The sequence below is a fragment of the Semicossyphus pulcher genome, unplaced genomic scaffold (assembly GCF_022749685.1).
Source record: "Semicossyphus pulcher isolate SPU_LCO1_2020_fin unplaced genomic scaffold, fSemPul1.0.p SCAF_11, whole genome shotgun sequence".
In the NCBI taxonomy this organism is placed as follows: domain Eukaryota; kingdom Metazoa; phylum Chordata; class Actinopteri; order Labriformes; family Labridae; genus Semicossyphus; species Semicossyphus pulcher.
Window position 1 is genome coordinate 23392218 of NW_027211615.1, and position 27177 is coordinate 23419394.

Below are 27177 nucleotides of genomic sequence, written 5' to 3' on the forward strand. Positions count from 1 at the left end.
GAGAGGAGCAGAGCTGTCAACTGATCACCGGCCGGTGATGAGTTGGATCAGTTGGTGGGGAAGGCTGCCAGACAGACCTGGTAAACCTAAATGTGTAGTGAGGGCGAGTTTATGGAGGTTGGGGATATGGAATCCTAATGGACTGTGTTCAAAGCCTTCTTTGTGGAAGCAGCTGTGAGGAGTTGTGGCCAGAAGACCATCGGTGCCTGTTGTGGCGGCAACCTTAGAACCCATTGGTGGACACCAGGCTTGGTTAGTCCAGGGGTCTCCAGAGGCAGCAGACGGGTACCAGGTGGCCAGAAGGGCTGCAGCTTCAGTTATTGCGGAAGCAAAAACCCCAGTGTGGGAGGAGTTTGGGGAGGCTATGGAGGAGGACTTTTGGTTGGCCTCAAAGAAGTTATGGCAAACTGTTAGGAAGGGGAAGCAGGGATTGGCTCAAGCTGTTTTCAACAGGGGTGGAGACTGGGGATATTGTTGGATGGTGGAAGGAACACTTTGAAGAACTCCTGAACCCTACCAACACGTCCTCTGATGAGGAGGCAGAGTTCAAAGGTCCAGGGGAAGCCTGTTCTATATCCTTGGCTGAGGTAGTCAAGAAGCACTTCAGTGGCAAGGTGCCTGGTGTAGATGAGATTTGCCCTGAGATGCTGAAGGCTCTAGACATTGTTGGGCATTCTTGGCTGACACGCCTTTTCAGTGTTGTGTGGAAGTCGAGGACAATACCTGTGGAATTACAGACTGGGGTGGTGGTTCCCATTTCCAAAAAAGGTGGACCGATGGGTGTGCCCCAATTATCAGGGTCTAACACTTCCCAGCCTCATAGGTAAAGTGTATTCCAGGGTGCTTGGTGAGGAGGCTCCAGCTGATTGTCGAACCTCTGGTGCAGGAAGAACACTTCTGACCTGGCCGTAGAAAAGTGGACCTTGCGTGGCCATTGGGGAGGCATGGGATTTTCCTCATCCAGTTCACATGTGTTTTGTGGGCTTGGAGAAGGCCTATGGTCGTGTCCTCCATGGTGTCCTGTGGGGGGTAATGTGGGAGTATGGGGAACCGGGGCTGTTGCTATATATCCGCATACTCGTACATGGTCAGGCATGTGGGCCTCCACCAAGGTTGTTCCTTGTCACTCATTCTGTTTGTGATTTTCATGGACAGGATCTCAAGGCGGCCGGGGGGAGTAGGATTTCCAGTTTGGGGACCTCACCCATTGGGGACCTATTTTGCAAGAGTTGAGTGACGTGTCAAGTGACTGCAGGTTCAGAGAAAAGTTGAAGCCAAAACCGGTAATGATGGATTCCTTCCTCGCTGAAGTGGACAAAAAGGCTAAAAGAAAATGAATATAAAGAGGTAAAACCTCATTTATGTAAATTGTAGAATTGTTGTGTAAAGTAGACTTTTAATCTGAGATAACTGGTGGTAATATATCTGTTTTTATCAACACTACATAGATACCAGGAAACCTGGATGTGTTTTACAAACTTTCTTGGCGGAGGATGGATTATATGCACGGACAGGCACAGGGGCGAAGGCTGCTTCACACAGGCAGGACATAAAGTTTTGTTTTGACAGCTGACTAACGGTTACTTGTTAATATTAATCAGCTGTGAAGTTGGTGCTGATCGGGTCTATTTCGTCCGGCCGGGTCAAGTCTGACATAACTCCGTTCGGGCTCCAGCTTTCAAATAACAGACTGGTCCGGGTCCGGCATTTTTCTGTTCTTTACGGGTCCGGGTCCCAACTTTCAAATAGATGGTTCGGTTTCGGATCGCACAACATGTCTCTTGGGGTTCGGGCACGAAATTTTGGACCCGGGAAGACCTCTAGTCCAGACTGTAATGCAGGTGCTAGCTTTTTCCTTATCAGACTTATGCAAGTCTCTGGAATCAAATTTCTGTTTCAGAGTTTTCCCTCACAAAACCACATTTGCCAAGTAAGGCCATTTAGTTTGGGCTAAGACTCTTAGTTTGGATTGGTTAAATGCACTCACAGAAGTGTATTGAGGCCTTGTGTAAAAAACATATACGTACACACAAACAGGGAATAATATGTCTGGTTGGATTGTTGTTTTGCTGTATGATCATATTTGTTTTTTATTTTTTGCATCTCAGACAAACAGGATGCAGCTGATTGGACAATAGTTATGTTAATGAGATAAATGCTGATAGGTCATAATGTTCTGCACAGTGGTACATGAGACCCAGAAAACTCATCCGTACTAATGTATCATTAGGATTTAACAGATTTGATGTGGAAGAAGAACTGATTGAATTATCTTTTTAACTGACATTCTTGGCACTTTAGCTACCTGATTTTTTTCAAATGTTATGCTTACATTGTCAGTAATAGATATGCCATTGAATTGTAGGCTTTAACATGGATTCAGAAGTCAAAGACAACAGGTCTGCCATTGTGACTGACATACATCCCTGCTATGAAATACATAATTTTAATTACATACTGACAAACACCCCATCTATTACATGTGTACTATTATATATTTTCCTTGTATTATTGTCTGTTGTAACTGTATGTGGAAACCTTCTTGTTATAATCTCTATCATTTACTTCACACAGCTCCACACTCCTACAAACTACCTTATTCTCTCTCTGGCTGTGGCTGACCTGCTTGTTGGGATAGTAGTCTTTCCTCTCAGCATGGCGTTCTCTGTCAGCTCATGTCTGTATCATGAGGGTTTATTTTGCAAAGTACGCAGCAGTTTTGATGTATCACTGAGCACATGTTCTATTCTGAACCTATGTTGTATTTCCATTGACAGATATTATGCTGTGTGTCAGCCCTTGACATATAGATCTAAAATCAACCATTGTGTTGCTGTGATCATGATCTTAGTCAGCTGGGGGGGTTCTGCTCTGATTGGAATTAGTTTTATAATTGTTGGGTTGAACAATGAAGAATGTAATGAAAACTGTTTTATTGAAGTGCTCATGGCAAACATTGTTGCACTAATTTTATCATTTTACTTCCCAGTGCTCATAATGCTCTGCATCTACCTCAAGATCTTCCTTGTGGCAAAGAAACAGGCTCACAGAATCCAGAACACAACCCGTCAGAGCACAAAGTCTGGAGCAACTGTCAGTAAGATGGAGAGAAAGGCCACCAAAACTCTCGCTATTGTTTTGGGAGTTTTTCTCTTATGTTGGACTCCTTTCTTTCTTTGCTTCACCTTTTCTCCTGTCAGCAGTTATTCAGTACCAGTTCCTGTGAGTGAAACACTTAACTGGCTAGCTCTGTCAAATTCGATGCTTAATCCTTTTATTTATGCTTTCTTTTACAGATGGTTTAGATTGGCTTTCAGAATGATCGTGTCTGGGAAAATATTTCAAGGTGATTTTACCAACACAAAACTGCAAAAATAGACTTTGTATATATATATATATATATATATATATATATATACATGTGTATACAAAAAGTTATATCTATAAGATCTTGTAAAACACACTGAAGGTATGGTGGAGGGCATGCTAAAGGCATGCAGCTTATTAGTTTTACACTTGTATTTTATGTACAACAATGGCTGAAGGTCTAACATTGATGCATTATGTGGAAGCCTAAGTATATACATAATGCAGAAGGCTTAAATCCAAAATCTGTAACATGTTTTTGGGTAAAAATGTCAGAATATTGTCACCTGCATGCCGGACTGACACAATTGCTTTAGTTGGGGCTTGGTGTCTACAGCATAGGGTCATTGCTCTGAGTAGAAACTTATGACTGACATTGTGAATAGCATAGGGTTTGCAAAAACTTTTTGTGAAATCTGAATCCAGTTTTGACATTACTTATTCATGTGTATTCTTTTTAAAATATCTATTATTCAGATTTAGTTTTAGTTTAACATTTGACAGTAACTAAAGGTTTATACTGTAATACTGGAACAGTTTTGATATTAGCCTAGTAATTCTTCCCAACGTACAGCCACTACCTAACAGAAGAACAGGAAGGGTCCTATTGTTGATAGTGATCGTATTTCTGTGGAAAATGTGTCTTAGATGTGGAAAACAAATTGCCGCTTAGATGATTTAGATAACAAGGGCAAACAAAATATACAACTCAAATTAATAAAAGAAAAGCATTTCCACACCTGGTCTACCACAAAAGTTAGATAATGTGTTAGATAATGTTAGATAAAGTGAAATTATGTTTTATATATATGTATTGTGATTGCAATTGTCTCCTGTCTTACATTGAACCAATACAACCATGAACTATGTTATCTGGGCCATACCATTGATAAAATAAACATTTAAACCATATCTGTCCCTTACATTTTTAGTGTTGTAGCACAAGTGCAGAAATAAAATAAAATAAAATATTAACACTGTCCAGTCATTGGATGTAATTTGTCATAACCTGGCTCCAAGGCCATTACAAATATGGGATGGACACAATGGATGAAGGTAATTTATAAATACTTATCGTGATAAAGGTAACAACTAATAGTTGCCAATAAGGAGTGTGTGAATCAGTAAAGTCAGTCATGTAAGTGTGGATGTGTGACATAATGTGTGAGGCGTTGTGAAGCAAAAAGCAAACAAAGGCTAAATGAGCAGCTGATAGCTGGGACGAATCCAGGTGGAAATTAGAGAGAGACCAAAGAATACTGGGGTTGGACTTTTATGCCCTGGGACGAGGCATGATGTCTTCTACAGCACAGGGACCCTTTGAAGACTCAGGCTCATGTTGAAGACTCAGTGAAGGACTCCTACTGGGGGACACAGGCTTTGAACACCCTGGGGCTGACACCATCAGGGCCTGCAGCCTTGCCTGCGTGGAGTCTCGTCAGCTGTCTTCTAACATGGTCCGCTGTGAGGCACAATGTAGAGCTGACAGGAGGGGGAGGGGTGGAGTCGTCAGCTATGAGAGGCCTGTTAGACTGGGAGCCAGAAAAGTTGTGGAGAGGAAGTCTCTGACTGTAGCTTGTGCTTATTCACCATACTGCAGTTTGGAGTATGCGGCCTTCTTGGAGTCACTGGGCAGGGTCCTAGAAGCCGCCTGGGGGCTCTATAATTCTACCGGGGGACTTCAATGCTCTCCTTGGCAATGATAGAGAAACTTGAAGTGGGTGATTGGGAGGACAGCCTGCCTGATCTGAACCGAAGTGCTGTCTTGTTACTGGACTTCTGTGCTCTTCATGGATTGGCCATAATAAACACCATGTTTTAGCATAGGGTGATTCATAAGTGTAGCTTACCTGGCTGCTGGACAGACCTGGTAAACCTCAATGTGTAGTGAGGGTGAGGGTATGGAGGTTGGGGATATGGAATCTTAATGGACTGTGTTCAAAGCCTTCTTTGTGGAAGCAGCTGCGAGGAGTTGTGGCCAGAAGACCATCGCTGACTGTCGTGGTGGCAACCTTAGAACTCTTTGGTGGACACCAGCAGTGAGGGAAGCCGTCAGACTAAAGAAGAAGGCCTTTCAGGCTTGGTTAGTCCAGGGGTGTGCAGAGGTAGCAGACGGGTACCAGGTGGCCAGAAGGGCTGCAGATTCAGTTATTGCGGAAGCAAAAACCCCAGTGTGGGAGGAGTTTGGGGAGGCTATGGAGGAGGACTTTTGGTTGGCCTCAAAGAAGTTATGGCAAACTGTTAGGAAGGGGAAGCAGGGATTGGCTCAAGCTGTTTTCAACAGGGTGGAGACTGGGGATATTGTTGGATGGTGGAAGGAACACTTTGAGGAAATTCCTGAACCCTACCAACACATTCTCTGATGAGGAGGCAGAGTTCAAAGGCCCTGGGGAAGCCTGTTCTATATCCTTGGCTGAGGTAGTCAAGAAGCGCTTCAGTGGCAAGGTGCCTGGTGTAGATGAGATTTGCCCTGAGATGCTGAAGGCTCTGGACATTGTTGGGCTGTCTTGGCTGACACGCCTTTTCAGTGTTGTGTGGAAGTCAAGGACAATACCTGTGGAATTACAGACTGGGGTGGTGGTTCCCATTTCCAAAAAAGGTGGACCGGAGGGTGTGCCCTAATTATCGGGCTCTAACACTTCTCAGCCTCCCAGTAAAGTTTATTCCAGGGTGCTTGGTAAGGAGGCTCCAGTCAATCGTCAAACCTCTGGTACAGGAAGAACAATGCAAATTCCGACCTGGCCGTGGAACAGTGGACCTTGCGTGGCCGTTGGGGAGGCATGGGAGTTTCCTCATCCATTTCACATGTGTTTTGTGGGCTTGGAGAAGGCCTATGATCGTGTCCTCCACGGTGTCCTGTGGGGGGTACCGCTGGAGTATGGGGTACTAGGGCTGTTGCAATATATCGGCATACTCGTACAAAGTCAGACAAGTGGGCCTCCACCAAGGTTGTTCCTTGTCACCAATTCTGTTTGTGATTTTCATGGACAGGATCTCAAGGCGGCCGGGGGGAGGAGGGTTTTCAGTTTACTTTCTGCTTTTTGCAGATGATGTGGTTCTGCTGGCATCATCAAAATGGGACCTCTCGGGACCTCTATTGGGGCAGTTTGCAGCTGAGTGTGAAGCAGTTGGGAGGAGAGTCAGCTCCTCCAAGTCTGAGACCATGGTTCTCTGCCTGAAAACGGTGGATTGCCTCCTCTGGGTGGGGAGTGATTCTCTGCCTCAAGTGAAGGAGTTTAAGTATCTCGAGGTCTTGTTCACAAGTAAGGGTAAAATGGATCGCAAAATTGACAGACGGATCGGTGCAGCACCGAAAAGAGCCAGTTGAGGTGGTTCGGGCCCAATGGCCCCACTTACCTCACCGTCTGGCTGTGTCAGCTGCACCCCTACTGGCTGTTGGTTGAATGTCTTTGAATGTCTTTACTCAGCCTGTTGTCTCTTACAGGTGTTGGTGATCCACCTGATTAGGAGGAGACAATAAAGGGGGGGCAAACACTTCACAGTCTCTCTCTTTATGGTTTCACAGCAGCAACAGGAGTAGCTGGAGCTACCTCTAGATTAATCTGGTTTTTGCCTTTTTGCATTCTTTGTTTATTTTTCTGATGGGACTGGTAGTTTTTGGTTTTATTTCTTTGCTGGGATTTAGTTTCTTTAGGTTTTGGGTAGAGAAAATGCACCAGATCCTACAGCCCTTTGTGGGTTGGTCTGAGTGCCTGCCTGCTTTTGTTTGGTTTGGCCAGCCCATCAGTCCTTTTTTTTGTTTTGTTTTGGGAATGGGTTTTTTGTGGGTTTCTTCTTGTAATTTAATATTTTCTGACGTAAGATTATGAAAAGCCACATTTGGTTACAGGGGCTGGACTTTCTCACCAAGCCTATGTAGTACTGACCAGAGAACCCAGACCAACCTGGGGACACTGTGGTCAGTGCTACAGCAGCTGAAGATCCAAGGGATGCGGTACTGGAATTCATGCAGTACTTCTCTTTCTGGATCCGCCTAAGGAAGGCAGTTGCTTGGATGCTTAAGGTTAAGAGCACTCTGCTGAGCCTGTACCATTAGAGGAACTCCACCTGAGGTTGACAAGGAGATTAAGAACTTCAAGGCAACTTGAGGGAGAGAGAGAGAGAGAGAGAGAGAGAGAGAGAGAGAGAGAGAGAGAGGACTCTCATGAGCTTACAGTGGAGAACCTTGTGGAAGCAGAGTATTGGATCCCTGAGTCCCTGATCCCTAAGTCAGAGTGGCATCCAGTGGATGTTTAATACTCCCACTGGTTCCCACCATGTAGGACTCAAGGAGAGGGTTATCAGGTCTGTAAGGAAGACCCTGAGCGCCACCCTGAAATTACTGACACTTGATGAGGAGGGCCTACTCACTCTGCTATGTGAGACAGAAGCCATCATGAACAGCAAGCCTATAACCACGTTGTTTAGCGCTCCAAATGATATGGAGGCACTTATGCCTAATCAAATTTTATTTTTATAGAATCACAACGTCAAATCATAACCAAAGTTAACTCAAGACACTTTACAAGAAGAGCAGTATAAAGATTAGCAAGAACGGACTAGTCATGATGAAAGGCTGACAATAATAAATTAGCAAGACGAGTCCAATAGAGAATTGCTTACAACTGAATGTGAAATTATCCATGAATCAGCTGTGGCTCCTATCCTATTGTTCCCTCATTGATCATATGGAGAAGTCATGAATGGTCTATGTGTTCCAGAGATGCTTGTAAACGAAGCAGGGGAATGGATGATCACCTTTACAATAGTTATGTTAATGAGATAAATGCTGATAGGTCATAATGTTTTGCACAGTGGTACATGAGACCAAGAAAACTCACCTGCACTAATGTATCATTAGGATTTAACAGATTTGATGTGGAAGAAGAACTGATTGAATTATCATTTTAACTGACATTCTTGGCACTGTATCTACCTGATTTTTTTTTCAAATGTTGTGCTTATATTATATAATATAGAAATGCCATTGAATTGTAGGCTTTAACATGGATTCAGAAGTCAAAGACAACAGGTCTGCCATTGTGACTGACATACATCCCTGCTATGAAATACATCATTTTAATTACATACTGACAAACACCCCATCTATTACATGTGTACTATTATATATTTTCCTTGTATTATTGTCTGTTGTAACTGTATGTGGAAACCTTCTTGTTATAATCTCTATCATTTACTTCACACAGCTCCACACTCCTACAAACTACCTTATTCTCTCTCTGGCTGTGGCTGACCTGCTTGTTGGGATAGTAGTCTTTCCTCTCAGCATGGCGTTCTCTGTCAGCTCATGTCTGTATCATGAAGGTTTATTTTGCAAAGTACGCAGCAATTTTGATGTATCACTGAGCACATGTTCTATTCTGAACCTATGTTGTATTTCCATTGACAGATATTATGCTGTGTGTCAGCCCTTGATATATAGATCTAAAATCAACCATCGTATTGCTGTGATCATGATCTTAGTCAGCTGGGGGGGTTCTGCCGTGATTGGAATTAGTCTTACAGTTGCTGGACTGAACAATGAAGAATGTATCGAAACATGTTTTATAGATGTGCTCATGGCAAACACTCTTGGATCTATTTTATGATTTTACTTCCCAGTGCTCATAATGCTCTGCATCTACCTCAAGATTTTCCTTGTGGCAAAGAAACAGGCACAAAGAATCCAGAACACCTGTCAGAGCACAAAGTCTGGAGCAACTGTCAGTAAGATGGAGAGAAAGGCCACCAAAACTCTCGCTATTGTTTTGGGGTTTTTTCTCTTATGTTGGACTCCTTTCTTTCTTTGCATCACCTTTTCTCCTGTCAACAGTTATTCAGTACCAGTTCCTGTGAGTGAAACACTTAACTGGCTAGCTCTGTCAAATTCGATGCTTAATCCTTTTATTTATGCTTTCTTTTACAGAAGGTTTAGATTGGCTTTCAGAATGATCATGTCTGGGAAAATATTTCAAGGTGATTTTACCAACACAAAACTGCAACAATAGACTTTGGAAATGTTGATATATATACAGAACATATACATGAAAAAGCTATATCTGTAAGATCTTGTAAAACACACTGAAGGGATGGTGGAGGGCATGCTAAAGGCATGCAGCTTATTAGTTTTACACTTGTATTTTATGTACAACAATGGCTGAAGGTCTGACATTGATGCATTATGTTGAAGCCTAAGTATATACATAATGCAGAAGGCTTAAATCCAAAATCTGTAACATGTTTTTGGGTAAAAATGTCAGAATATTGCCACCTGCATGCCGGACTGACACAATTGCTTTAGTTGGGGCTTGGTGTCTACAGCATAGGGTCATTGCTCTGAGTAGAAACTTATGACTGACATTGTGAATAGCATAGGGTTTGCAAAAACTTTTTGTGAAATCTGAATCCAGTTTTGACATTCCTTATTCATGTGTATTCTTTTGAAAATATCTATCATTCAGATTTAGTTTTAGCTCAAAATTTGACAGTACCTAAAGGTTTATACTGTAATACTGGAACAGTTTTGATATTAGCCTAGTAATTCTTCCCAACGTACAGCCAACAAGGGTCCTATTGTTGATAGTGATCGTATTTCTGTGGAAAATGTGTCTTAGATGTGGAAAACAAATTGCCGCTTAGATGATTTAGATAACAAGGGCAAACAAAATATAAAACTTAAATTAATAAAAGAAAAGCATTTCCACACCTGGTCTACCATAAAAGTTAGATAATGTGTTAGATAATGTTAGATAAAGTTAAATTATGTTTTATATATATGTATTGTGATTGCAATTGTCTCCTGTCTTACATTGAACCAATACAACCATGAACTATGTTATCTGGGCCATACCATTGATAAAATAAACATTTAAACCATATCTGTCCCTTACATTTATAAGAAGTGTTGTAGCACAAGTGCAGAAATAAAATAAAATAAAATATAAACACTGTCCAGTCATTGGATGTAATTTGTCATAACCTGGCTCCGAGGCCATTACAAACAGGGGATGGACACAATGGATGAAGGTAATTTATAAATACTTATCGTGATAAAGGTAACAACTAATAGTTGCCAATTAGGAGTGTGTGAATCAGTCAAGTCAGTCATGTAAGTGTGGATGTGTGACATAATGTGTGAGGCGTTGTGAAGCAAAAAGCAAACCGAGGTAAAATGAGCAGCTGATAGCTGGGACGAATCCAGGTGGAAATTAGAGAGAGACCAAAGAATACTGGGGTTGGACTTTTATGCCCTGGGAGTGCCAGGCCCAGGTGCTCTGAATCTGGCCAACCTCAGTATTTACTCCCCATATACCTTTATACACACAGAGAGACAATTAGAGATAGATCCAAGTCTGCATTGGGAAGGTTAGTCAGAGACTGTGACAAGTGAAAGGTATTGTCAGTAAAACAGTCTGCTTTATGGTATGATGACATCCTGCAGAAGGGCTATTGATTTGTTGAACTGTAGTTGTCATATGTCATTGTGTTGGCTCAGCTGTTGTGGAGCAATGAGAACAATGATGATACTGGATCAGCGTTACATTCTGCTCTGCTCCCTTGTTTTTTCTTCTTTTTTCATATGATTCAGTCATCGTTTCCTGATTTATATTGAAAGCTTACCTCCCTGATTGTTCCAGTTACTTTACCTTCTGCCTTTCCCTGTTTCCCGCCTGTGTGATTGCGTGCCACACCCTGATAACTTTCAACTTTTCGGGACTGGTAGGCGAACTGAAGGGGATCCAAGTGGGGCCTGAACCTGGGCCGGAGCTGCTCCAGGACAAGTCTCTCCAGGGTCTTCATGATGTGAGATGTCAGTGCCACTGGTCTGTAGTCCATTGAGCCACTTGGACGTGGCATCTTAGCTACAGGAACGAGGCATGAGAGGCCTGTTAGACTGGGAGCCAGAAAAGTTGTGGAGAGGAAGGCTCTGACTGTAGCTTGTGCTTATTCACCAAACAGCAGTTCGGATTATGCGGCCTTCTTGGAGTCACTGGGCAGAGTCCTGGAAGGGGTTCTGAATGGGGGCTCTATAATTCTACTGGGGGACTTCAATGCTCTCGTGGGCAATGATGGAGAAACCTGGAGGGGGTGACTGGGAGGACAGCCTGCTTGATCTGAACCGAAGTGGTGTCTTGTTATTGGACTTCTGTACTTGTCATGGATTGGCCATAATAAACACCATGTTTTAGCATAGGGTGATTCATAAGTGTAGCTTACCTGGTACCACAACACCCTAGACCCGGATCAATGATTGACCTTATTGTTGTATCATAAGATCTGCGGCTGTTTTGGACCCTCGGGTAAAGAGAGGAGCAGAGCTGTCAACTGATCACCGGCCGGTGATGAGTTGGATCAGTTGGTGGGGAAGGCTGCCAGACAGACCTGGTAAACCTAAATGTGTAGTGAGGGCGAGTTTATGGAGGTTGGGGATATGGAATCCTAATGGACTGTGTTCAAAGCCTTCTTTGTGGAAGCAGCTGTGAGGAGTTGTGGCCAGAAGACCATCGGTGCCTGTTGTGGCGGCAACCTTAGAACCCATTGGTGGACACCAGGCTTGGTTAGTCCAGGGGTCTCCAGAGGCAGCAGACGGGTACCAGGTGGCCAGAAGGGCTGCAGCTTCAGTTATTGCGGAAGCAAAAACCCCAGTGTGGGAGGAGTTTGGGGAGGCTATGGAGGAGGACTTTTGGTTGGCCTCAAAGAAGTTATGGCAAACTGTTAGGAAGGGGAAGCAGGGATTGGCTCAAGCTGTTTTCAACAGGGGTGGAGACTGGGGATATTGTTGGATGGTGGAAGGAACACTTTGAAGAACTCCTGAACCCTACCAACACGTCCTCTGATGAGGAGGCAGAGTTCAAAGGTCCAGGGGAAGCCTGTTCTATATCCTTGGCTGAGGTAGTCAAGAAGCACTTCAGTGGCAAGGTGCCTGGTGTAGATGAGATTTGCCCTGAGATGCTGAAGGCTCTAGACATTGTTGGGCATTCTTGGCTGACACGCCTTTTCAGTGTTGTGTGGAAGTCGAGGACAATACCTGTGGAATTACAGACTGGGGTGGTGGTTCCCATTTCCAAAAAAGGTGGACCGATGGGTGTGCCCCAATTATCAGGGTCTAACACTTCCCAGCCTCATAGGTAAAGTGTATTCCAGGGTGCTTGGTGAGGAGGCTCCAGTCAATCGTCGAACAGCTGGTGCAGTAAATACAATTCCGACCTGGCCGTGGAACAGTGGACCAACTCTTTACCCTTGCATGGCCATTGGGGAGGCATGGGAGTTTCCTCATCCAGTTCACATGTGTTTTGTGGGCATGGAGAAGGCCTATGATCGTGTCCTCCACGGTGTCCTGTGGGGGTAATGTGGGAGTATGGGGTACCAGGGCTGTTGCTATATATCGGCATACTCGTACAAAGTCAGGCAAGTGGGCCTCCACCAAGGTTGCTCCTTGTCACCAATTCTGTTTGTGATTTTCATGGACAGGATCTCAAGGCGGCCGGGGGAGGAGGATTTTCAGTTTGGGGACCTCACAATTTCATCTCTGCTTTTTGCAGATGATGTGGTTCTATTGGCTTCATCAAATTGGGACCTCTTGGGACCTCTATTGGGGCAGTTTGCAGCTGAGTGTGAAGCAGTTGGGAGGAGAGTCAGCTCCTCCAAGTCTGAGACCATGGTTCTCTGCCTGAAAATGGTGGATTGCTTCCTCTGGGTGGAGAGTGAGCCTCTGCCTCAAGCGAAGGAGTTCAAGTATCTCGAGGTCTTGATCACGATAAAGGGTAAAGTGGATCGTGAGATTGACAGACGGATCGGTGCAGCACTGAAAGGAGCCAGTTGAGGTGGTTTGGGTATCTGATTAGGATGCCTCCTGGGCGCCTCCTTTTGGAGGTTTTCCTAACGTCCAACTGGGAGGAGACCCCGGGGCAGACCCAGAGCTCGCTGGAGGGAATATATACTCCGTCTGGCCTGGGAACATTGGAATCCCCCAGGAGGAGCTGGAAAACGTTGCTGGGGAAATGGATGCCATGTATCACCTTGCTTAGCTTTCGCCCCCCTTCTTCATCCTTCCTGCATAAAGCCTGCAAGTCCGCCCATTTAGTATCCAGCTTTCTTGAAGGATGTGGTAGTGATGTGTGCAGATCTTCCTTTCAGTCGGTGTGCTGGTGACAGCCCATGTTCTAATGGTGTGGCTCTGTATGCCTAGTAGTGCTTTGATTTGGTCAGTGTCTTTTTTCCACAGACCCTTAACAGTTTGAACTGCATGTTCGGCCGAGTGTTCCAAATATAAAGACTGCTGGTGATGTGATGTGTGTGAAGCTGTCTTGTGCAAATGTTCTGAATGTCTCTGCTGAGAACTGTGGACCGTTGTCTGTGGGCCTCCTTTGCAGCTTGAATGGTGGTCTCAGCTGATGTGACTCTAAGCTCTGCTACCTCCATGTATCTCGAAAAATGGTCCACAATAAGCAGATATGCGTTTTTTGAACACTCAAACAAGTCCATCCCTACCTTTTACCATGTACGATCCAGGACTGTGGTCTGATTCAGTGGCTCTGGCATATTTCACATTTGTTGACCGTCTCTCTGATGGGGGCTGGGATGCCCGGCCACCATACTGATCCCTGGGCTGTATTCATACTGATTCCATGGGACTTGGAGATACCTTGATGACCTTCACAAAGTTTATTCATTATCTCGTCTCTGAGTGCCTGGGGAGTCCCCTTCTCCTGCAAGATCGAGCTCTGCTCTGGCCTGCTATTAGGGTGCAATACCAGGTCTCAGTCCATGTTTCTCTTGCCATGTTGTTAAACATTAGGTGTGCCACTATTTTGCAAGTTTCTTTCCGATGTGCATTTTTGACTTTGTCCAATCGTGTGTCTGTAACAGGGAGTGAAGACACCACAGCATTTCCCGATCCAGTTCAGGATCATTGGAGGACAGAGTGTCACTCAGTGGAACTCTTGACAAGGTATTGGTGGTAATGAGATTTTTCCCTGGGACATGGACAATATCATAGTTGTATCTCAGAGGTCTTAAAACTCCTCAAAACTCTGTGTGGCAGATCATCCAAACCCCTTGTGGTCAGCAATGGGGCCAGGCATTTATAGTCCATCAGCAGTGTGAAGTGCTGACCCTTTAGGTAGGAGATTAGTCCGTTGCATGCCCATGTTACTGCTAGTGATTCTTGTTCGATTTGCGGATGTTGTGCAAATTGGGGGGTAGATGTGCAACATAAAGGTACACGAAATGTTCCCTCCCTGACGCCCAAACAAAAATGCTGAAACTAAAATTTCAATATATAGAATATATTTATTACAATCAATCACAATATGGAGATTGTACCGGGGCGACAAACTCACCTCACATCCAGTCGCTCACAGCCACTTGCAGGGTTTTTCCTCCGCCACCTGCTCCCTCAATTTGAGCAAAATTGGCATCACTGCCATTTGCCTCTCCACTCACTCTGGTAATCAGGGATTCTACAGTGAGACACGAAAACAAACTTCCATGAAGACTTACTGCTATCTTAGCAGCCTTGCTGTCCATATTTTAACAAACGATACATTTTACTCTGTGGAAAGAGCTCCCTCAATTTGACTATCCACATGTTCTGTAAGTCAAGTTCCACAGATTTTACAGGCTATTTCCAGTCATCACTTGGTCCACTAGATTGTTTCACCTTCGCTGCCTCAATGACCACAATTGGACTCACCAGCTCCACCAATTTTTAATTCTATTTCATATTAACATGCCCCTCTTAAGAGACTTAGGGTGAAAAACAGATCCAACAAACTGTGGCCTTTCTGTCAGGTAATCTGAGATCCAGGAAACTCCCATCTCCATGAGCTTGTCTTTGAGTATGATGGGTGGGATTGTGTTGAATGCGCTTGAAAAATCAAAGAACATGATTCTGACATAAGCAGATTCCTCCAGATGAGATAGGGCATGGTGAAGCATGTAGAGGACAGCATCACTTACGACCCGGGACCCTGACGGGTTCGGACGGGTTCAGGTCCACGTATTATGTGGTCAAACGGGTCTGGGTCGGGCTTTGTTCTATAATCCTCGTTTCCGGGTCTGTTCAACATTATATGTAATACCCGAATGGATCCGGCAAGACCCGGCAATGATTAGGACGTGTTCATGATTAAGGTGCTGTGTGTGTCTGTGTGTGTATTTTAACTTACAACAATGTGTCATTGGCATGAGAACATGCGGGAATTAAAGTGGAAAAAACTCAAGAAAGAGCAACAACGAGTTGAGTGACGTGTCAAGTGACTGCAGGTTCAGAGAAAAGTTGAAGCCAAAACCGGTAATGATGGATTCCTTCCTTGCTGATGTGGACAAAAAGGCTAAAAGAAAATGAATATAAAGAGGTAAAACCTCGTTTATGTAAATTGTGGACAAAGACGAGAAGAAAGTAAGCGCAGTTACGTGTAACACGTGTGTGTGTGGCTTCTAAACGAGCCGAGCGTTTGTCATCCGTCAGAATGACAGCAAGTAGACTTTTAATCTGAGATAACTGGTGGTAATATATCTGTTTTTATCAACACTACATAGATACCAGGAAACCTGGATGTGTTTTACAAACTTTCTTGGCGGAGGATGGATTATATGCACGGACAGGCACAGGGGCGAAGGCTGCGTCACACAGGCAAGACATAAAGTTTTGTTTTGACAGCTGACTAACGGTAACTTGTTAATATTAATCAGCTGTGAAGTTGGTGCTGATCGGGTCTATTTCGTCTGGCCTGGGTCGGGTCTGACATAACTCCGTTCGGGCTCCAGCTTTCAAATAACAGACTGGTCCGGGTCCGGCATTTTTCTGTTCTTTACGGGTCCGGGTCCCAACTTTCAAATAGATGGTTCGGTTTCGGATCGCACAACATGTCTCTTGGGGTTCGGGCACGAAATTTTGGACCCGGGAAGACCTCTAGTCCAGACTGTAATGCAGGTGCTAGCTTTTTCCTTATCAGACTTATGCAAGTCTCTGGAATCAAATTTCTGTTTCAGAGTTTTCCCTCACAAAACCACATTTGCCAAGTAAGGCCATTTAGTTTGGGCTAAGACTCTTAGTTTGGATTGGTTAAATGCACTCACAGAAGTGTATTGAGGCCTTGTGTAAAAAACATATACGCACACACAAACAGGGAATAATATGTCTGGTTGGATTGTTGTTTTGCTGTATGATCATATTTGTTTTTTATTTTTTGCATCTCAGACAAACAGGATGCAGCTGATTGGACAATAGTTATGTTAATGAGATAAATGCTGATAGGTCATAATGTTCTGCACAGTGGTACATGAGACCAAGAAAACTCATCCGTACTAATGTATCATTAGGATTTAACAGATTTGATGTGGAAGAAGAACTGATTGAATTATCTTTTTAACTGACATTCTTGGCACTTTAGCTACCTGATTTTTTTCAAATGTTATGCTTACATTGTCAGTAATTGATATGCCATTGAATTGTATGCTTTAACATGGATTCAGAAGTCAAAGACAACAGGTCTGCCATTGTGACTGACATACATCCCTGCTATGAAATACATAATTTTAATTACATACTGACAAACACCCCATCTATTACATGTGTACTATTATATATTTTCCTTGTATTATTGTCTGTTGTAACTGTATGTGGAAACCTTCTTGTTATAATCTCTATCATTTACTTCACACAGCTCCACACTCCTACAAACTACCTTATCCTCTCTCTGGCTGTGGCTGACCTGCTTGTTGGGATAGTAGTCTTTCCTCTCAGCATGGCGTTCTCTGTCAGCTCATGTCTGTATCATGAAGGTTTATTTTGCAAAGTACGCAGCAATTTTGATGTATTTCTGAGCACATGTTCTATTCTGAACCTATGTTGTATTTCCATTGACAGATATTATGCTGTGTGTCAGCCCTTGACATATAGATCTAAAATCAACCATTGTATTGCTGTGATCATGATCTTAGTCAGCTGGGGGGGTTCTGCTCTGATTGGAATTAGTCTTATAATTGTTGGGTTGAACAATGAAGAATGTAATGAAAACTGTTTTATAGATGTGCTCATGGCAAACACTCTTGGATCTATTTTATCATTTTACTTCCCAGTGCTCATAATGCTCTGCATCTACCTCAAGATTTTCCTTGTGGCAAAGAAACAGGCTCACAGAATCCAGAACACCTGTCAGAGCACAAAATCTGGAGCAACTGTCAGTAAGATGGAGAGAAAGGCCACCAAAACTCTCGCTATTGTTTTGGGAGTTTTTCTCTTATGTTGGACTCCTTTCTTTCTTTGCTTCACCTTTTCTCCTGTCAGCAGTTATTCAGTACCAGTTCCTGTGAGTGAAACACTTAACTGGCTAACTCTGTCAAATTCGATGCTTAATCCTTTTATTTATGCTTTCTTTTACAGATGGTTTAGGTTGGCTTTCAGAATGATCGTGTCTGGGAAAATATTTCAAGGTGATTTTACCAACACAAAACTGCAACAATAGACTTTGTATATATATATATATACATATGTACATATATATATACATGTGAAAAAGGTTATATCTATAAGATCTTGTAAAACACACTGAAGGTATGGTGGAGGGCATGCTAAAGGCATGCAGCTTATTAGAAATAAAATAAAATATAAACGCTGTCCAGTCATTGGATGTAATTTGTCATAACCTGTTTCCAAGGCCATTACAAATATGGGATGGACACAATGGATGAAGGTCAATTATAAATACTTATCGTGATAAAGGTAACAACTAATAGTTGCCAATAAGGAGTGTGTGAATCAGTAAAGTCAGTCATGTAAGTGTGGATGTGTGACATAATGTGTGAGGCGTTGTGAAGCAAAAAGCAAACAAAGGCTAAATGAGCAGCTGATAGCTGGGACGAATCCAGGTGGAAATTAGAGAGAGACCAAAGAATACTGGGGTTGGACTTTTATGCCCTGGGACGAGGCATGATGTCTTCTACAGCACAGGGACCCTTTGAAGACTCAGGCTCATGTTGAAGACTCAGCGAAGGACTCCTACTGGGGGACACAGGCTTTGAACACCCTGGGGCTGACACCATCAGGGCCTGCAGCCTTGCCTGCGTGGAGTCTCGTCAGCTGTCTTCTAACATGGTCCGCTGTGAGGCACAATGTAGAGCTGACAGGAGGGGGAGGGGTGGAGTCGTCAGCTATGAGAGGCCTGTTAGACTGGGAGCCAGAAAAGTTGTGGAGAGGAAGTCTCTGACTGTAGCTTGTGCTTATTCACCAAACAGCAGTTCGGATCATGCGGCCTTCTTGGAGTCACTGGGCAGAGTCCTGGAAGGGGTTCCGAATGGGGGCTCTATAATTCTACCGGGGGACATCAATGCTCTCATTGGCTATGATAGAGAAACCTGAAGTGGGTGATTGGGAGGACAGCCTGCCTGATCTGAACCGAAGTGGTGTCTTGTTATTGGACTTCTGTGCTCTTCATGGATTGGCCATAATAAACACCATGTTTTAGCATAGGGTGATTCATAAGTGTAGCTTACCTGGCTGCTGGACAGACCTGGTAAACCTAAATGTGTAGTGAGGGTGGGGGTATGAAGGTTGGGGATATGGAATCTTAATGGACTGTGTTCAAAGCCTCCTTTGTGGAAGCAGCTGCGAGGAGTTGTGGCCAGAAGACCATCGCTGACTGTCGTGGTGGCAACCTTAGAACTCTTTGGTGGACACTGGCAGTGAGGGAAGCCGTCAGACTAAAGAAGAAGGCCTTTCAGGCTTGGTTAGTCCAGGGGTGTGCAGAGGTAACAGACGGGTACCAGGTGGCCAGAAGGGCTGCAGATTCAGTTATTGCGGATGCAAAAACCCCAGTGTGGGAGGAGTTTGGGGAGGCTATGGAGGAGGACTTTTGGTTGGCCTCAAAGAAGTTATGGCAAACTGTTAGGAAGGGGAAGCAGGGATTGGCTCAAGCTGTTTTCAACAGGGGTGGAGACTGGGGATATTGTTGGATGGTGGAAGGAACACTTTGAGGAAATTCCTGAACCCTACCAACACGTCCTCTGATGAGGAGGCAGAGTTCAAAGGTCCAGGGGAAGCCTGTTCTATATCCTTGGCTGAGGTAGTCAAGAAGTGCTTCAGTGGCAAGGTGCCTGGTGTAGATGAGATTTGCCCTGAGATGCTGAAGGCTCTGGACATTGTTGGGCAGTCTTGGCTGACACGCCTTTTCAGTGTTGTGTGGAAGTCGAGGACAATACCTGTGGAATTACAGACTGGGGTGGTGGTTCCCATTTCCAAAAAAGGTGGACCGGAGGGTGTGCCCCAATTATCGGGCTCTAACACTTCTCAGCCTCCTGGTAAAGCTTATTCCAGGGTGCTTGGTGAGGAGGCTCCAGTCAATCGTCGAACAGCTGGTGCAGTAAGAACAATTCCGACCTGGCCGTGGAACAGTGGACCAACTCTTTACCCTTGCATGGCCATTGGGGAGGCATGGGAGTTTCCTCATCCAGTTCACATGTGTTTTGTGGGCATGGAGAAGGCCTATGATCGTGTCCTCCACGGTGTCCTGTGGGGGTAATGTGGGAGTATGGGGTACCAGGGCTGTTGCTATATATCGGCATACTCGTACAAAGTCAGGCAAGTGGGCCTCCACCAAGGTTGCTCCTTGTCACCAATTCTGTTTGTGATTTTCATGGACAGGATCTCAAGGCGGCCGGGGGAGGAGGATTTTCAGTTTGGGGACCTCACAATTTCATCTCTGCTTTTTGCAGATGATGTGGTTCTATTGGCTTCATCAAATTGGGACCTCTTGGGACCTCTATTGGGGCAGTTTGCAGCTGAGTGTGAAGCAGTTGGGAGGAGAGTCAGCTCCTCCAAGTCTGAGACCATGGTTCTCTGCCTGAAAATGGTGGATTGCTTCCTCTGGGTGGAGAGTGAGCCTCTGCCTCAAGCGAAGGAGTTCAAGTATCTCGAGGTCTTGATCACGATAAAGGGTAAAGTGGATCGTGAGATTGACAGACGGATCGGTGCAGCACTGAAAGGAGCCAGTTGAGGTGGTTTGGGTATCTGATTAGGATGCCTCCTGGGCGCCTCCTTTTGGAGGTTTTCCTAACGTCCAACTGGGAGGAGACCCCGGGGCAGACCCAGAGCTCGCTGGAGGGAATATATACTCCGTCTGGCCTGGGAACATTGGAATCCCCCAGGAGGAGCTGGAAAACGTTGCTGGGGAAAGGGATGCCATGTATCTCCTTGCTTAGCTTTCGCCCCCCTTCCTCATCCTTCCTGCATAAAGCCTGCAAGTCCGCCCATTTAGTATCCAGCTTTCTTGAAGGATGTGGTAGTGATGTGTGCAGATCTTCCTTTCAGTTGGTGTGCTGGTGACAGCCCATGTTCTAATGGTGTGGCTCTGTATGCCTAGTAGTGCTCTGATTTGGTCAGTGTCTTTTTTCCATAGACCCTTAACAGTTTGAACTGCATGTTCGGCCGACTGTTCCAAGTATAAAGACTGCTTGTGATGTGATGTGTGTGAAGCTGTCTTGTGCAAATGTTCTGAATGTCTCTGCTGAGAACTGTGGACCGTTGTCTGTGGGCCTCCTTTGCAGCTTGAATGGTGGTCTCAGCTGATGTGACTCTAAGCTCTGCTACCTCCATGTATCTCGAAAAATGGTCCACAATAAGCAGATATGCGTTTTTTGAACACTCAAACAAGTCCATCCCTACCTTTTACCATGTACGATCCAGGACTGTGGTCTGATTCAGTGGCTCTGGCATATTTCACATTTGTTGACTGTCTCTCTGATGGGGGCTGGGATGCCTGGCCACCATACTGATCCCCGGGCTGTATTGATACTGATTCCATGGGACTTGGAGATACCTTGATGACCTTCACAAAGTTTATTCATTATCTCCTCTCTGAGTGCCTGGGGAGTCCCCTTCTCCTGCAAGATCAAGCTCTGCTCTTGCCTGCTATTAGGGTGCAATACCAGGTCTCAGTCCATGTTTCTCTCGCCATGTTGTTAAACATTAGGTGTGCCAGTATTTTGCAAGTTTCTTTCCGATGTGCATTTTTGACTTTGTCCAATCGTGTGTCTGTAACAGGGAGTGAAGACACCACAGCATTTCCTGATCCAGTTCAGGATCATCAGAGGACAGAGTGTCACTCAGTGGAACTCTTGACAAGGTATTGGTGGTAATGAGATTTTTCCCTGGGACATGGACAATATTATTGTTGTATCTCAGTAATCTTAAAACTCCTCAAAACTCTGGGTGGCAGATCATCCAAATCCCTTGTGGTCAACAATGGGGCCAGGCATTTATAGTCCATCAGTAGTGTGAAGTGTTGACCCTGTAGGTAAGAGATTAGTCTTTTGCATGCCCATGTTACTGCTAGTGCTTCTTGCTCGATTTGCGGGTGTTGTGCAAATTGGGGGGTAGATGTGCAACAGAATATATTTACTACAATCAATCACCGGTAATGATGGATTCCTTCCTCGCTGATGTGGACAAAAAGGCTAAAAGGAAATGAATATAAAGAGGTAAAACCTCGTTTATGTAGATTGTGGACAAAGACGAGAAGAAAGTAAGTGCAGTTACGTGTAACACGTGTGTGTGGCTTCTAAACGAGCCGAGCGTTTGTCATCCGTCAGAATGACAGCAAGTGTTTAATCTGAGATTACTGGTGGATTAATATATCTGTTTTTATCAGCACTACATGAATACCAGGAAACCTTGATGTGTTTTATGAACTTTCTTGGCGGAGGATGGATTATATGCACGGAAAGGCACGGGGGAGAAGGCTGCGTCACACAGGCAGGACATAAAGTTTTGTTTTGACAGCTGACTAACGGTAACTTGTTAATATTAATCAGCTGTGAAGTTGTTGCTGATCGGGTCTATTTCGTCTGGCCTGGGTCGGGTCTGACATAACTCCGTTCGGGCCCCAGCTTTCAAATAACAGACGAGTCCGGGTCCGGCATTTTTCCGTTCTTTATGGGTCCGGGTCCCAACTTTCAAATAGACGGTTCGGTTCCGGATCGCACAACAACGGGTCTCTTGGGGTTCAGGCACGAAATTTTGGACCCGGGAAGACCTCTAGTCCAGACTGTAATGCAGGTGCTAGCTTTTTCCTTATCAGACTTATGCAAGTCTCTGGAATCAAATTTCTGTTTCAGAGTTTTCCCTCACAAAACCACATTTGCCAAGTAAGGCCATTTAGTTTGGGCTAAGACTCTATGGTCTCTCTCAGTCTCACAAGGTTTCCCTTTTATGACTCATTCAAACTCCCAAGAAGTGTCTGTTGCATGTCATAGCCTCTGTTTCCTCCTGTCTAACACATGGTTTATATCATACAGTAATGGTAGGTTTAGGCAAAATAAACCTACATGGTTAAGGTTGAGGAAAACATCACAGTATAGTTTTTAACAGTATCACTATGTTTTCACGCTGTTTGAAATGGGACTCAAGCCCTGTAGTTATACACTAATCCACTATTGCAATGGAGTCCAGACCGTAATGGAGGTGCCATTGTCTCCTGTTTATTGAGGAAAAAATCTGAAACAGACAATTAAACCCAAATTTGCCAAGTGAGGTCATTTAGGTTGGGCTGAGAATCTAAGTTTGGATTCGTTAAATGCACTCACAGAAGTGTATTGAGGCCTTGTGTAAAAAACATATACGCACACACAAACAGTGAATAATTGGTCTGGTTGGATTGTTGTTTTGCTGTATGATCATATTTGTTTTTCATTTTTTGCATCTCAGACAAACAGGATGCAGCTGATTGGACAATAGTTATGTTAATGAGATCAATGCTGATAGGTCATAATGTTCTGCACAGTGGTACAAGAGACCAAGAAAGATCTATTACATGTGTACTATTATATAATTTCCTTGTATTATTGTCTGTTGTCACTGTATGTGGAAACCTTCTTGTTATAATCTCTATCATTTACTTCACACAGCTCCACACTCCTACAAACTACCTTACCCTCTCTCTGGCTGGGGCTGACCTGCTTGTTGGGATAGTAGTCTTTCCTCTCAGCATGGCGTTCTCTGTCAGCTCATGTCTGTATCATGAGGGTTTATTTTGCAAAGTACGCAGCAATTTTGATGTATTTCTGAGCACATGTTCTATTCTGAACCTATGTTGTATTTCCATTGACAGATATTATGCTGTGTGTCAGCCCTTGACATATAGATCTAAAATCAACCATTGTATTGCTGTGATCATGATCTTAGTCAGCTGGGGGGGTTCTGCTCTGATTGGAATTAGTTTTATAATTGTTGGGTTGAACAATGAAGAATGTAATGAAACATGTTTTATTGAAGTGCTCATGACAAACATTGTTGCACCAATTTTATCATTTTACTTCCCAGTGCTCATAATGCTCTGCATCTACCTCAAGATTTTCCTTGTGGCAAAGAAACAGGCTCACAGAATCCAGAACACAACCTGTCAGAGCACAAAGTCTGGAGCAACTGTCAGTAAGATGGAGAGAAAGGCCACCAAAACTCTCGCTATTGTTTTGGGAGTTTTTCTCTTATGTTGGACTCCTTTCTTTCTTTGCTTCACCTTTTCTCCTGTCAACAGTTATTCAGTACCAGGTCCTGTGAGTGAAACACTTATCTGGCTAACTCTGTCAAATTCGATGCTTAATCCTTTTATTTATGCTTTCTTTTACAGATGGTTTAGGTTGGCTTTCAGAATGATCGTGTCTGGGAAAATATTTCAAGGTGATTTTACCAACACAAAACTGCAAAAATTGGCTTTGGAAATGTTGAGATGTAACAGTAAATGTGGACACAGAAAAAGTGACCATGTAACCCCAGAAATTGGCACAAGTTACTGTACTCAACCTAAGCATCACATTAGCATTAAAAAGGTGTAAACAGATATACAGTTATATCTTGTAAAACTGAAGGTTGTTTTAGAAATTCTAGTCAACAAAGCATCAAATACACAAACTTGAGACTATAACTCAACAAACCTTATACAAATCTGCCTATTTTTCTAAATTCATGTACTTTATTAGTTTTTCACTTGTATTTTATGTAGAACAATAGCTGCACGTCTAATACATGCATTGTGTATACATGATGCAGAAGGTTTAAATCCAAAATCTGTCACATTTTTAAATTTTATTGCCACTGTTTATCTGTACAGAAAAATGTTGGTAACAAATAAAAATTGCTGTAGTTGGGCTTGGTGTCTACAGTCTAGGGTCATTGCTCTGAGTAGAAACGTGACGTGACGTGAATAGCATAGGGATTCTATGATTTATATAAAGTTTTAGCTTAACATTTGAAACTAAGGTTTAAAACACCTGGACTTCTAATTACTCTCTAATAATGTTGCAATGTAATGTTGTCTGATAATAAGTACACACAACAATTTTGATATTAGCTTAGTAAATCCTCCGAACATGCAGCCTACCTGACATGAGAACAGAAGAACAGGATGTGAAGGGTCCTATTGTAGCTAGTGATTGTATTTCTGTGGAAAATGTGTCTTAGATGTTAAAAAAAAAACCTGCCGCAAACAAAATAAACAACTCAAATAAATAAATAATAATAATGAAGCATTTTCAAACCTGGTCTTACATAAATACTAGATTTTGTGAAGTGAAACAATGTTTTCTGTATTTATTGTGATTGCTGGTTGTCTCCTGTCTTACATTGAACCAATACAACCAAGAACTATGTAATCTGGGCCATACCATTGATAAAATTAAACATTTAAACCATATCTGTCCCTTACATTTTTTAAGAAGTGTTGTAGCACAAGTGCAGAAATAAAATATAAACACTGTCCAGTCATGGGATACAATTTGTCATAATCTGGCTCCAGGGCCATTACAAATACTGGATGGACACAATGAATGATGGTAAATTATAATCATTTATTTTGATAAAGGTAACAACTGAAGTAATAGTTGCCAATAAGGAGTGTGTGAATCAGTAAAGTCAGTAATATCAATGTGGATGTTTGACATAATGAAGTATGAGGTGTTGTGAAGCAAAAAGCAAACTGCGCAGGTGATGGCTGGGATGAATCCAGGTGGAAATGAGAGAGAGAGAGCAAATAATACTGGCATTGGACTTCTATGCTGGGAGTGCCAGGCACAGGTGCTCTGAATCTGGCCAGTTTGAAAAAGTCAGAATCACTCTGTAATCTGGATAAGTTGTTTGCTCATCTGCCCAAGACAAAGTGTACTTAGCAAGTGGAGCTGGTAGGCAAGTCTCCTTGTTTGTTTGGTGACATTCCTTCCCGATCCGATTGGATTGAGTACAATATTGATGTTGAAGAGTCAAAGCCAATTAAGCAGCAGTTTTACTGTGTGCATCAAAGTAAACATGATAATTTGGATACTGAGGTTGACTACATGCTTCAAAATGATATTGCCAAACCTTAGTCCTTTAGTTGGGCTTCCCCATGTGTTTTTGCCTAGCAGCAATCCTCTTGTGGCAGGCTAGCTTAATGCTACAAGCAAGCCAGTTTCTGCTAGCAGTGATCCTCTTCCGGAAGGCCTCTGTGAGCAGAACAAAAAAAACTAGCCATCCGAGTGTCCCAACAGATAAAATGTTTTTACCATGTAAAAACACACAAACAGAAATTTTGTCAGTGCTTCTGACTGGCAAACAAAATGCTGACATTAAATATTTTCAGAACATTTTTTGAGAGGTGAGAGGAGATTTTGATCTCGAGCAGTCTCCCTGGACTGGGACTCGCTTGGCCATTTTTCCTGGCGCCTGTGGAGGCACCAGGAAAAGACGGATGAGGCCGTCGTGGCTCTCATCTTCCTCGCCCCTCTCCCCAGCCCAGAGCCCCAGAGCCTCCACTGCTTAGCTCCCTGGTGACACCTGCTCCTGTGTTCCGGTCGGAGGTCCTGCCAACTCCTGCTCCTGTGTTCCGGTCGGAGGTCCTGCCAACTCCTGCCCCTGTGTTCTGGTCAGGGGCTCTGCCAACTCCTGCTCCCCAGGTCCAGTCGGAGGTCCTGTTGACTCCTGCCCCTGTGTTCCGGTGGAGGCTTAGCCGGAGGATTCCCCTCATGGTTGTCCTTTGGCATCCCAGCCGACACCACCTCTGACCCAGGCGCAGGATGGCCCCCCTGGCTCTCCGTCGGGGGTCCGGCCGACACCTGCTCCTGGTTCTCCATCGGTGGTCCGGCCGACACCTACTCCTGGTTCTCCGTCTGCAGTCCCGGCCGACACCTGCACCTGGGTCTGGTTCCTTGTTGGCGGTCCGGCCAACACCTGTTCCTGGTTCTCCGTTGGCGGGCCCGCCAACACTTGCTCCTGGGTCTTCATGGGCGGTCTGGCTGACACCTACTCCTGGTTCCCTGTCGGTGGTCCGGCAGAAACCTGCACCTTGTTCTGGTTCCCTGTCGGTGGTCCGGCTGACACCTGCTACAGGTTCCCCGTCGGCTGTCTGGCCGACACCCGCTCCTGGTTCCCCGTCAGCGGTCCGGCCGACACCTGCCCATCCTCCAGAGAGGCTCCGCCCGCCTGGTCGGCCCCCTTTCATGCAATGGCTGTTAGCAGGAAGGACATCATGCCCCAGCAACAATGACTGAACATTTCATTACAGTGGCAAACCATGAGTAAGATATTTCTGAAGTTGTTTATTCCACATAGCTGCTATGACATACACTTTCACATTCTTCAATTCCAGTTAAGTTCTGACCCCTTTCTGGCCTCCTCTTTCACCCCCTTCCTGTCTTAATTTCCCCTGTATTGTATAAAAGATTCCTCTTCCTTTACCTCTCCTTGTGAAGAAGGCTTCACAATCCAAGAGTTCTTGAAGTCTTGGCATTGGCCAATCCATGATTAATCGGATGAAAGTCCTCCTAGAGCACTTGACGTGTCAT

General features: G+C 44.2%; 3 protein-coding genes and 1 pseudogene across 3 annotated transcripts; all 4 read left to right on the forward strand.

The window, feature by feature from the left end:
- Window positions 1–2373: 2373 nt before the first annotated feature.
- On the forward strand, window positions 2374–3378 carry LOC138611845 (trace amine-associated receptor 1-like). Its single transcript, XM_069685099.1, has one exon. The coding sequence runs from the start codon at window positions 2374–2376 to the stop codon at window positions 3376–3378; it is 1005 nt and encodes a 334-aa protein (XP_069541200.1).
- Window positions 3379–8372: 4994 nt separating this feature from the next.
- Window positions 8373–9374, forward strand: LOC138611854 (trace amine-associated receptor 1-like; annotated as a pseudogene).
- A 7461-nt stretch (window positions 9375–16835) lies between these two features.
- LOC138611864 (trace amine-associated receptor 1-like) lies at window positions 16836–17837 on the forward strand. Its single transcript, XM_069685120.1, has one exon. The coding sequence runs from the start codon at window positions 16836–16838 to the stop codon at window positions 17835–17837; it is 1002 nt and encodes a 333-aa protein (XP_069541221.1).
- A 5281-nt stretch (window positions 17838–23118) lies between these two features.
- LOC138611874 (trace amine-associated receptor 1-like) lies at window positions 23119–26879 on the forward strand. The gene is made up of 3 exons (XM_069685131.1): window positions 23119–24129; window positions 26128–26301; window positions 26343–26879. Exons 1-3 carry the CDS (start codon window positions 23119–23121, stop codon window positions 26877–26879), a joined length of 1722 nt encoding a protein of 573 aa, XP_069541232.1.
- Window positions 26880–27177: the final 298 nt, after the last annotated feature.

Coding starts and splice junctions, on each gene's coding strand:
- LOC138611864 (XM_069685120.1), top strand. CDS start 16,836: ATGGATTCAGAAGTCAAAGACAACAGGTCTGCCATTGTGACTGACATA.
- LOC138611874 (XM_069685131.1), top strand. CDS start 23,119: ATGCTGATAGGTCATAATGTTCTGCACAGTGGTACAAGAGACCAAGAA. Junction 24,130..26,127: donor GACACAGAAAAAGTGACCAT/GTAACCCCAGAA, acceptor CCCTCTCCCCAG/CCCAGAGCCCCAGAGCCTCC. Junction 26,302..26,342: donor CTCCCCAGGTCCAGTCGGAG/GTCCTGTTGACT, acceptor GTGGAGGCTTAG/CCGGAGGATTCCCCTCATGG.
- LOC138611845 (XM_069685099.1), top strand. CDS start 2,374: ATGGATTCAGAAGTCAAAGACAACAGGTCTGCCATTGTGACTGACATA.